The sequence below is a fragment of the Pollachius pollachius genome (assembly GCF_949987615.1).
Source record: "Pollachius pollachius genome assembly, chromosome: 1".
Lineage (NCBI taxonomy): Eukaryota > Metazoa > Chordata > Actinopteri > Gadiformes > Gadidae > Pollachius > Pollachius pollachius.
The window spans coordinates 46,790,348-46,802,847 of record NC_136934.1 but is presented as its reverse complement, the minus strand read 5'-3'; the positions used below and the strand labels follow the sequence as shown (position 1 = coordinate 46,802,847).

Sequence of the window (12,500 nt, the reverse complement as noted above, 5' to 3'; positions counted from 1 at the left end):
ATCCTTAAAAGCACGCAAAGCGCATTTCGCTAGGCCGATGTTAACAAAGTCGTTATTTCAACAAGCACTGCACCCGACTTCTGAATGCTGAGAAAGGGACAATTAAAAAATTGGGTATTACACTTTTCTTGAGAACCGAATCTCGACAACACACTCGACGGTGCAATGATTATCGCTCGACTATCTGTGATGGAAAACGCCGGGTCATCCTGGCAAAGTCTCAAGCTGCGAATGAATAACGCAGAGGTGGAAGAACAGCCTTTCTGATGCGGCGCTCGCGTCTGCTGAATATTCAGTGTCTGGTCCCACTGAAGTCGAGATAACGTTTTGCATTCAGGCCCCATGCCTTGAGCAATTTCCATGGAGACCGTTACATATAATCAAAGGGCTCCCCCAGGACAGAGTTGATAGCTTGATAGTTTCACTCAAGAAGTTTCACAGCCCGTTTCCGGCCGGCAGCCGTACAAAATAGTCTGTATTAAAAGCGTGCGAAAAGGGCTCCGTTCCTAAATGAGATTTGCAACCTTTTGAGAATTATGACACCCTCATTCACACAGAGTGGTCACGCATTAGAAAGCAGGAGTCATTACACTCGGTCCCTGGATTCTCGAACCTCAGGTACGAATCGCAAATTAACACTGTGTCCCCGGTTTTCTCCTTCTTTAGAGGAGGACCATGTGGTAAACACTGTTTTCATTTTACTGGGCCGAAAGGCAGCTCAACCCAGAACGACTTCCGACGCAATCAACGGGAACTTAATGCAGACATCACCATGTGCTAAACACATCTTTTATTTGTATTCCCCTCCCTCGGACTGGATATGTGTAAAACAAGAAAGTTTGAGGCGATGCGGAAAATTCACAAGTTTCGCATTCGCTCTGATTCCGGTGACACACTGGTTTACAAAGAGTCCCAGATCTCATACCCTGTTTTGTGTATTTTTTTTTTTACCGGAGTAGCTGCCGAGTCTCGGAGCGTTGCCGTCGACGCCGTCAAAAAAGTCCAGGGAATCCCAGTTGTGCTCCGTGGCAAACGTTACGACTTGAATCTTTGAAAAAGAAACGAGAAAAAGCGTGAAAAACACGAAAATAAGCCACCATAAATCATCACGTAACCAAAACAAACAAAAACAAACGTACACACTCCATTAAAGAAACGTACATCCACTTTGCATGAAACAAAAACAAGAGACAAGCTCATGAATAATTGCACAAGACCGTGGAGGCTAAACTTTTAGTTCCCATCATCTCCCTTAATCTCCAGTCTGGGCTGGGCCTGCTCACTTGGATGCCAGCCCCCTCCGGAACAGAGATCTTCCAGGCGCAGTTCAGATAGTTGGCATATGTTTCTGGGTATCCCGGGGAGAGGATGGTCCCCTTCCGCTCAGTTAGTACCCCACCACAGGGAACTGGATGGAGGGAGAGAGAGAGAGGGAGGGGGAGAGAGAGAGAGAGAGAGAGAGAGAGAGAGAGAGAGAGAGAGAGAGAGAGAGAGAGAGAGAGAGAGAGAGAGAGCGATGAACAGAGAGAGAAAGTTGTTACATAAACAAGTAAACACTGAGAGATGTTAAAAGCAGGGTAGGCCATTTATTTGAAAAGCATTTTCTGGCATATTTTTCAGAAATTCTCACGGCGGTTGATAAATCAAAAAAGAAAAAATGTTTCTGTGGCTGTCGCAGACCTGTAATAAGCAGGGCAATAATTCCATTCTGCCATAATGAATTGGTTGGACGGGTCACCTGTCTACCTTTCATCCAAAATGAATAAACGGAGCAACAGAGTTCTTCCACACAGGGACAACATAAGTCATTTACCGAATCAAATCCAGGGATTTTTCGGCGTCATAGAATGCGTATGTACTGAATGCCCGTGCGTGCGTGTGTGCGTGCGTGCGTGCGTGCGTGTGTGTTTATGCATGCGATTGTGTTTAGTGACGGTGGGGGTATGGCTGTGTTGTAAATGACACGGATAGAATCATCAATCATCCATGGCTGTCTGAGGCAGTTAAGTAATGTGGCACAGTTCTATCATGTTGACGCCTCGTTGCACATGTGAATACCAACATCAAACTTCACCAGTGGGCTTTTGAAGTTACGGCGATGGCTTTTCCCAGACAGCGGCGGAATGAAAATAGCACAGACTTAGGGCAGATCTCTGCGGAGAGCCAATATTTTGGGGATTTTAATTGACTTGATTTGCGTGTGGGGATATTTGGGGGACGAAAGCCTCAATGGTATTGGGAAGCATTTCTTCCACGGGAGGTGTTTAAGGTCTGTACACTCCCTCCTCCACCTGAGAGGAAGAGAGGAAGTGAGAGAGAGAGAGAGAGAGCAAGAGAGAGGCCGAGGGAGAGAGCATGCGAGAGCGAGAGAGAGCGAGAGCGAGAGAGTGGGTGTTAGTGTCGGTGTGTGTACAGAGGGGGTGAAGGGGTTCACCAGAGTGACACACAGCACCTCTGGAGCTACCAGAGAGAGATTGAGAGAGACACAGAGGTAGCCTATAGTTGGCACTGGTTACATAGGAGGCTGCTCTACTCTACGACAGACTTGGGGGGGGAAATAAGATGCATATAGAACTAATCCCGTGTTGGTTTTATGAATATAAACCCAGCCCCTTGTTGGTTTAATACATGTATCACCACCCCTCCTGCTAGTGTACCCTGCGTTTGTGCGTATGTACACGTACATGGCATTGCTGCTGATGGTTTGCACACTGAATCAGACCTTGTGAAAATGGGATTGAGAAGAACAAGAAAAGAATACGTTATTGCAAGTTCCCCAAGTAATGAAGTCACGGAAGCAAAGAAGACCAAGAAGTCCAATTAACCTGTACTCGTCCTTGTTATGAATGGCACATGAAGACTCTTTCTATCTACTGAATAACTTATTATTGCATCAGTGATGTAGAAAATAATTCACCAGATCGAAAGATCTGTCCAGGAACCGGCAGCGGGTGCACCTGGTTCATCCCTTCAGCCTCAGGGGGCGCTCCCTGGCCGAGGACAAGGCATTAGAGGTGTTGAATGTGACAAAGCACTGGACAAAACACACTCTCCTCCTGCCGAAACGTGGGCCTGTGTTTTCTCAATATTGGAACGAGCAAGAGCAAAGGAGTGCAAGGCTACAGTGATTGTCTCCCTGGTCGCGGTCACTCCGCTTTCGTTGGGATCCAGGCTGCAACAACCCACACCCCCCGGCCCACCCGCCAGATGGTGGCTTATAACTGGGCATCTGGTCACCCCGCTCATTTCCCTATGCATTTTAACCACGTGTCAATTAAAATGGAAAGCGAAAGCATTTGGAAAAAAAAAGGAATGGCGAGAAAAAAGTTGTTTAAATTCAGAGCTAAATGACGTGAGACGTTTCCTGCACGACATGAAAAATGTGTGTACCTAGTTCCGAGGGAAAAAGGACCGGCAGGCAGAGAAACAATGACCATGATATTATCCACTGTTTCACCATTGGAGCAAAAATATTCTATAAGTCTGGGTGAAGGATGACAAGGCATCCCGGGACAAGGGAACGCACACCGTTTCATCTCCCCGACGCCGGATGAAATGGTGTTTTTCCAAGGATGTCCGTTCGAAAGAAAAACACAATCGATGTTCTTCGATATCCGTCATCCGAAGACGTTAAGACTTCACAAACGAATCCAACACCTCAAAGGAATTCAAAGTGAAAGATATAACAAAACAGAGATCATTCATATAAATAAAAAAGGCGGAGGTGATTTGATATAGGTGTTATTATTCATGTCACAGCAATTTTAAACTCATCAATATTTCAAAGGTGAAATCCACCAAGCGACGCACGACGCCCTGAAAGTGATGCGAAAGCGACTAGTTCGTTCCGCCAGTTCCCAGGGAAGCCCTCAGAGAAATGAGCTCTGTGTAACAATACGGAGCAATCACACAGCATTCACATAATCACTGTCACGCCGCAGCCTTCGGCGGGGAACTCATTTGGTTTACGGACGGTTCGATATTGAGATCGATTACCTTGACCGTATCCTAATCAAAGGGAAACAGCTTCCATTACAACAGCGTATTCCGTTCTGGGGAGCAGAGCTTCGAGTGGGTAGATGGCAGCAAATCTTGCTTTTTCGGTAACAGATTGATATGGATTGGCTACTTAGGGAAATATTTAGACTTATAACAGTGACTGGAACAGGATTTGGGTTGTCCAAATCGTGTTCAGCGATCAGGTGAGCCTTGTTAGCAAACTATGTTGTGTTACCACACAACTAGGGTTTCTTCAAAGTTATCGGCTCATGTTGACAGAGCTCTGTGCTGAACGGAGATTGACCGTTTCTCCAAAAGTCAAACCGAGACATTTAAAGGCTGGTTCTGTCGTTTATATATTTGAGATGCGATGTATACAAACATTGTCACGATGGAAAGATTAACATACAGAGAATCCCTTTGGACTGCAGTGTCCTTCAGAGGAGGTACTTGAGGGAGAAATTAAGAAGCATAAACACTCTCATTTCTGGAGAGTCGTGCAGATGGCCACTGTGGCAGACAAGGTTAAATGTTCTGTTTACTGGCCTTTCAGAAGTAGTTGTCCTTGTTTAATGATTGGACGATAAATTGCTCCACTAAACACCGGCCTATAAAATGCACTATTATATTAGCGTTGATAATTCAGACAAACTTGCGTGACATGAAAAGCCTCTTGAAAACCTTTGCTTTATCGTCATGGTGATTAGAGAATACAGGGATAAACTGAGATAAATATGAAGAAAAATGATCACAGTCGGTTGTAAGACTGTCTTTTAAAAACACAAACACTACTATTAGTACTGGTAATAATAACAATGTTAGAGAATGTAGCGCATATAATAAAACAATCCCAAAATACTATTGTTGTGTGAAAGTCTTATAACATGTAAAACACAAACATAACAAAACAAGGAGTGCTAAAAACCCGCAGTGGAAATTTGCCTCTTAACCAATTCACCGGGACATCAATAGAATAGTAAATAAGAACGAAAAACAAAATGTAAACAATAATGCTATGTAGAGCCGTTATTAGCATTGTAAAAATAAAATAATGGGGCAATATACATCGGTTGCACTGATTGGTCTCCCTCACGCGGCGAGGGGATGGCGCAGGCCTCCTGTGGCGGCCATGAGAAAGACTTTACCGCCGGCATCGAAAAGCATTTCTTGGGAAATTGCTTCGCTATCTTAACAGCTCCTTCGGGTCTCATGAGCTAAAAGTTAATGTAATTGGCCGGGCACGATTAGAGACCGGAGACACTCGTAAAAGGACGAACGCTCCCCACCTATCCCCGCGGCTGAAGGGCTCGTATATCTTATTTACTGCGCACGCCGGCAGGTGTGGAGGGCGCGTGCACCGGAAGGATCCGCACCTTCGGATTCTGAGGGCATGTGCAGGCGCCGGCGATATGCAGGGAAAGTGGCGGTATGTAGGAGGAACAAACAATCTTTTCAGTGCTTTGAGAGGTAAACAATTTAATGTGTTTATGAGAGTCCTCTGCAAAATAGTCTGATTTTAAGTGTGTTTGTATGAAAGGAACGGGGTGTTTTTTTTTTTTTTGAGATTCACCTAATCTTGTTTCCCTGTTCTTCACATAATTAAATGAATCGAAGCCCACTGCTTGCCTTAATGGGGCTGACCTTTTTTTGAGTTTCTATCAAAATAAAGCTTATTTTGGTGGGAACCACGAATAACCAAGTAAAAGGTTTGAACCTTGGTCCTTTAAGATTGTTCAGGACGGAATAACAGGAAATTTAACATGCTGTCAATCAAGTTATATTAAAATAACCAAAACCTCTGACCACATTATTTAGACTATAAAAGGCTTCTTTTGAGCACTGAGAAATCACCCAAAATAAGAATATTAAAATCCCATCATTTTGCAGCGACATCATACCCATGTCAAAGAAACTATCTTGATCAGTGAGAGATAAGAAAGTCCAATATGTTTATATATTTAATTATTTTTGCTTGCAAAGATCAACGAATGAAACAGATAAAGAGCTGGTTTATTTCACGTTTGGCATACTAAAGATGGTAAACTGAGTCTTAGTTTGATGAATGCAACAAACAATTGTAGTGACATTTGAACCCTAACTCTAACCTATATGCTCTTAATGAAGGATCTGTCTAAAAACGACAGGCAGGTCAATTCCGAAGAGTAATTACTTTAATGACTTAATCAGAAATGTTCCAATTTTATTGTGCTTCCTCTTTCCCTCACAAAACACATGGATTCAGTCATTAAACAGTTATTGCAGTTTAAATCCGCTGTCCGTGGTTTTTATAGGGTCCTTATGTTCTCTGCTAACTCTACTCCGCTGGCAATATTGAACCAAGGACTAGGGGATATTTAATGCAACATATTTACTAGTCGATAATAACCCCCGTTCCAAGAAGAAATGTAGTTTAGCCAACAAAAAAAAAGTAAGTCTTTATGGTGACCATTTCGTAGGGGAGTTGCATTGATATAGTCTAGGCACATCGTATGATATTTTCAAACGCGCCGTCACCCACTTTGCACTCACCAGCGCTTTAGTGCCTTTGGGCAACGGGCGAAGTCTCTGTGCTTGTTGCTCAGCGTACCACCAACAGCACGCCGATGACCTTGGCCTCCACGTGTTTCCTAAGTGTCCAAAATAAAGGCCTTATCTCACCGCAGAGATGGGCTTCGGCCAGGCCTTTCCAAACCTCCGATCTGAGGCGCTGTAATTGGGCTTCCGAGACCCGCGGTTTGTGGATGCTTCTCAGAAAGAAATAATAAAATCGGGCTATTTGGCCGCCACAGAGGAGGCCTCCCAGCCTGCAGTAACCACCGTCTCGGAGACACAGTGTAAATAAGTCAGGAGAACGACGGAGCCCGTATGGATTCTGACAGTTATCATGAACCATACGCCGACGGGGAAATGCGCTACTCGTGGCTTCCAGGGAGAAAGGGAAAAGGACAAGAACTGAACATTAAATATCTAGATTATACCCCGTCTCTCCTCTCTTCGCCTTTCTCTCTGCCTTGATCATATAAATAATGTATACATGCATATGCATATTAATATAAATGGAAAAGGATCCAACAGCAGACATGAAGAGTAAGGCTTTTTGAATATCATCGTCATGGTAGAATAAGTCTCAGCGCTTGAGATGTAAATGAAAATATCCCAGCAACATGAAGTTGCTCTGATCCACTGATCCCCAGACGACAGCTTGCTCCACAGCAAACTCCTGACGTTTACAATGCCTTTCCAACTGTTACTGAAACACTTTGGGTCAGGTACAGGCAAAGAAAGTGCACGAAAAGCAAAAACGTCTCCTCGCATCATGAAGAACGACCCGCATGTGGAAACAATGGACCCCTTTTACAGATCGTCTATAGCAGGGTAAACCCACCTCCTGTGGCCTGTTCCTGTAAGTGAAACATTCGGTCGGTTTTATCGATGTCTGTAGCGGCACCGGCACGGTCAATGTATACTTACTTGACTAGTTGGGTCTATACTAAATCAAATCCATTATCATGTGTTTTTCCTACTGTGAAAATGGTTTATGTATAAAAGAAAATTTAAAAAAGACCACCCAAAATGTTGTCGCCATGGTTGTCACCTGCGTTTCGGCACCACACAATTGTGCCCAGACACACCCCCCCCCCCGGCCCCCCCTTAGAGCCCGCCGTCGGACCCCCCCTCCAGGCACCCTGGGCGAGGCGTCTTCCCACGCTGCATCCGTCCGGGCCAGCTAAATCGAATCCCGATTTACCGAAGTGCCGGTTCAACACACAGTGACCACAACACCCCTGTGTGCTCCACCTGCTTCCTGTTTACGCATCCAGAGCAGCAACAAGCCCACCCCGTCGGGTCGACCGAGCTCAGAACGAGAGGCCATGGGGGTTTGGGGGAGGGCTCCTGTTACACTTGTTCCCAGTGGACCCTGATGAAACGGGCATGTTGTTGTGTGTTTTTTGTTAAGGCTGCCATGAAACGGTCTCCGTTATTCCGGACGAGTACACTGCCCTCGGGGGGGGGGGGAAGACGCCTCAGCCAGATCCAATCTGATGATAAAGAAAAAAGGCCTGGGCTGAAATTGGATGTGCGTGCATATCCCCGCCGTTTCTCCAGCGGCCTTGCCCGTCCGTTGGCAGTGGACTGGGGGGGACTGGGGAGGGGGACGGGGGCTCCGCCAGCTGGACCGTCGGCCACGCTGGCACTCGGCCTCACCTCGATAGACCCCCACCCCACCCCGTCCTGCTTCATCTTAATCCAGCACTGCAATCTTTTAGCCCCAGGTGCTGCATGACTGCGAGTGTATGGTGTGTGTGTGTGTGTGTGTGTGTGTGTGTATGTGTGTGTGTGTGTGTGTGTGTGTGTGCGTGTGTGTGTGTGTGAGGGTGCGTGCATAGGTGTCTGTGTGTGTGCGTGCGTGTGTTTTTGCGTCTGCGTGAATGTGCGCGAGTGTGTGTGTGTGTGTGTGTCTTCGTCAGTGTGTCGGTGTGTGTGTCTTGTTTGCGCGTGCATGTGTGCGCGCACATGTGTGAGTGTGTAACGCTGTCTGGGGAGATTTTGGACGGGCTAAAGTATGCGTGGGCACGTCGATGTGTAAACCCTGTTTGTTTTACATGTGAGCGTCAAGTGGTGTGTTCAGTGATCCTGCCAAATGGCTGGGTGCATTAATTAGCTGGCCTCGTCGCCAGCCTCGTCCTTGCACGTCTTAACTAGCGATCTCGGCTCCGAGCCGCTCTGATGCCTTGCCTTTGATGAATGGCAGAGGAGAGTTAACACAAAGCACTGACACTGACACTCACGCACTGCGCCAGGCTTTTCTGCACTGCCCGCTGGTGGGTGCGACCGCATGTGCGTGCGAGAGAGAGACTATGCGTGCGTGTGTGTGAGAGAGTGAGACACTGCGCGAGAGAGAGAGAGAGAGAGAGCAAAAGAGAGAGAGAGACAGAGAGAGAGAGAGAGCGAGCAAAAGAGAGAGAGGGACAAAGAAAGAGATAGAGATAGGGACGGAGACAGAGAGAGAGACTCAGAGACGCAGTGAGAGAGCGAGGGAGAAAAGAGCGAGTGAGCGAAAGAGAGAGAGAGACAGAGACAGAGAGAGAGTCTTAGAGAAGCAGGGAATGAGAGAGAAAGAGCTAGAGAGAGAGAGAGAGAGAGCGAGAGAGAGACTCAGAGAAGCAGTGAGCGAGGGACTGAGGAGCTGTGCATCAAGCTTGTCTGTCTGTGCTCGGCAGGCGACTTACCGATGCAGGTGGGCACGGTGCCGTTCCACTGGGCCAGGGTGTTGGGCACGGCCTCGCACCTGATGGCACTGGAGCCGTGCAGCGCATAGCCCGGGTTGCATTCGAACACCACCGCCGTGCCGATGCCAAAATCGTTCCCGATCCGCCTCCCGAAGCGAGGCTCGGGGACCGAGCTGCACTGGGAGGCGCTGGTCCTGGGGACGGCTGGGGAGAGAGAGAGACAGCAGGGGAGGGGGGGGAGAGAGAGAGAGAGAAAGAGAGAGAGGGGGAGAGAGAGAGAGAGAGAGAGAGGGGGAGAGAGAGGGGGAGAGAGACACAGATAGAGAGAGAGAGAGAGAGAGAGAGAGAGAGAGAGAGAGAGAGAGAGAGAGAGAGAGAGAGAGAGAGAGAGAGAGAGACACAGATAGAGAGAGAGAGAGAGAGAGAGAGAGAGAGAGAGAGAGAGGGGTGGAGAGAGAGAGGGAGGGAGTGATTGAGAGGGGAGAGAGGGTGAACAAGAGGAGAGAGAGAGAGGGAGAGAGAGAGGGGGAGAGTAGGAGAGAGGGGGAGGGAGCGAGGGAGAAGAGAGAGAGGGATAGAGAGAGAGAGAGGGGGAGAGAGAGAGACAAAAATTCAGAGACAGACAGAAACAGAGAGAGAGATGAGAGAGCGAACACAGAATGAGTAAGGAGAAGGGGGTGGGTGAAGGGGGGGGGGGGGGGGGGGTTTGGACAGAGAAAATTCAGAAGAGCCGAGAGGAGAGCCCCGGACCAAGAAGGCCGAGAGGGATGGTTTATCCACTCTGAATCTCCCCCTCACACCATCAGTCAGTCCAGTCAGCTGTGGCAGGATAGGCTCCCTCCATGCTGAGCTATCGCTGGGCCACAGAGGACGGCGGCACACAGCTGAAAAGACCCTTTATGTAGGGGGTTGATAAACCCCAGGCAGACAACATTTATATAGAACAGGAGGGCCCAGGCCATGCACTCGCTGCCGGTAATAGAGTTTTGCTTGTTAAAACCGATGAGAGAACGGCCGCGGTGGTAAAAAGGTTAAAAATATTTTAAAAAAACACGTACCTTGATAAACAAAATGAAATCCTTTAGCAGTCTCGTCCCCCATGGTGGTGAACTTGAGGGTGATCTTGTTCCCCGAGCTCAGTGGGAGCGTCTCGCCTGGGATGGGGTGAGAAACAAAACACAGACGACTTGTGTGACGGCGAGCCTGAAGTGATAGGCGACATTAACGGATCTAAGGGATTGACTTTAATTGCTTTAAGATGAGAGATTCGGTGCGATGCTGCTCATTTCATTAACTGCAGAATGAGTTTCTGGATACGGAGCGAGCATTATGAGATGGGATTGATTTCATTACGGCGGAGCGATGTGTTATGTAACCGTTTATAATTGCCTACACTATGTTTGAATTCTCGTAATTAGACGATCTCAGTCTAAGACCAGTTTAACTGACTGACTTGAGAAATAAAATTCACATATAGAGGTCATCGCCAATGATAAAAAACAATGAATGAATGAGTTTTCTGTAACAAATATAATTTGAATTGTATTAAAGTCAAAGAAGAGGCAGTGAAACAACAAATAACAAATGCTTCAACTTTTCCCAACAGGAAACACTTTTTCAGCTTTTTCTTAAAAAGAAAGTTAGCTTGTGATTTAAACCGATAAGTGATGTCAGAGATAAGCCTGCGCCACAAAATTGGGAGAGAAATGGCCGCCTTTCTGGGCAAGCTATCATCCCCGAAAGCGGCCACATTGCAGACCTCAAAGCAGGAGGTGAAAAAAGGGAAGGCGAGGGGATATGGGGGTGAGAGGTTTCATGAGGTGTGTCCTACCTGAGTGAGAACCGTGGATGGAGGAGAGCAGGGGGGAGTCGGCAGAGGGCCCGTCATATATCTCCACCACATCACTGGCCAGGGTCTGGAACACCACAAACTGGCCAAATAGAACTGGGAGGGGGTGAGGGGAGAGGAGGGCGGGAGAGGGGAGAGAGGGGAAGGGACAAGACATAGATAGTGGGGAAAGAAAAAAAAATAGATATTGGAAAATAAACTAAAAACGTGATCTCAGGTTTAGCTCAGCCCATCGTAGAAGATTCCCCATCATCTGTGAAGGCCTATTACCAATTGGACCGGCCCGCATCCGAGTGCTTTGCAGGAGAGTTTAGTGAGCCTCTCCAGTGTATCTGTCATGTTGAAACCACCCGTCTCCAACAAAAATGCTTTTCTTATTGATTTGCTTCATATGTGTGATTCTTCTTTTTTAATGGTTTCCATTCCTTTCCACTTTATAAAAAACACTGGGTGTAACATTATGCTATACACTCAAATTGGGTGGAATCAAAGAAACAAAATATGCAATTGTAAGACCTACAGACGAATAATTGCATCGAAGAATAATTCATTTAATCATACTCCTCACAGTCGGAGCAGATCAACCCTCTCACAGATTTAGCATTGATCCCCTGTTTGCGTTTCATTTGAACAGCCACAATCCCCCCCCATGTTAAAGCGACTCTCCTCTAAGCCGGGATTTGTCTTGAGCAAGGTGTGTGCAGAGCACAATGAAAACGCTGAAAAGGCTCCGGATGAAACCATGAAACGCCACACATTCCCCCATGAACACTCATGATTTACAGATGCAAAAATTTAGAAATCGCATTATACCAACGTCTGGGGGGGGGCAACCACATGTATTAGGCGGGGAACGGGACGACATCGTTACAAGCTGCCGGGCTGCTTTTCAGCACGCCGACTGAAGCGTGCACACGCCACACTGTGGTGCGATGGCATCCACCTGCATCGTGTCAGTCGCCTCTCTCTGCCCTGCATGTTGATTACGCAGGGAGGAAGCACAGCCAGCCGCCCGCGTCACAGGCTGCGGAATGCTCCAATGTTGCCAAGAGGACCCAGTAATCAGACGGTGTGGCGGAATGATGAATAATGATAGTGGGTGAATAAATAAAACATTACCCATTCATACTTATCTCGACTGCCTCGCGGCTTATACCGGGGCTACGCTGTGCCCTTAAATCAAACTGTCAAAACACACACACGACGATAAACAACGTCTGAAATATGAAAACCGGTCGCCGGTGTCTCGGGAGGGATACATCTACCCAATGGTGCGCACACCGTCACGGGGTAAACTAAACGCGCTGTGATTAAAATATATATAGAAGTGACGCATGAATTATGCACCAGGTTATGTACAAAGTGTTGTACAAACTTCTCTGATCTTTCTATAATGAAGTGAGGGGTGACATCTATAGGAG

General features: G+C 47.1%; 1 protein-coding gene across 1 annotated transcript in view; it reads right to left on the bottom strand.

The window, feature by feature from the left end:
* Nucleotides 1–12,500, bottom strand: part of LOC307091457 (CUB and sushi domain-containing protein 3-like) — a gene marked incomplete at both ends in the record, with an annotated part of 210,064 nt that overhangs the window by 71,039 nt on the left and 126,525 nt on the right. Inside the window, 5 exon segments of the mRNA XM_079758444.1 lie at nt 952–1,048; nt 1,284–1,408; nt 9,231–9,434; nt 10,289–10,384; nt 11,062–11,175. Coding sequence (XP_079614570.1) covers nt 952–1,048; nt 1,284–1,408; nt 9,231–9,434; nt 10,289–10,384; nt 11,062–11,175 — 636 coding nt within the window.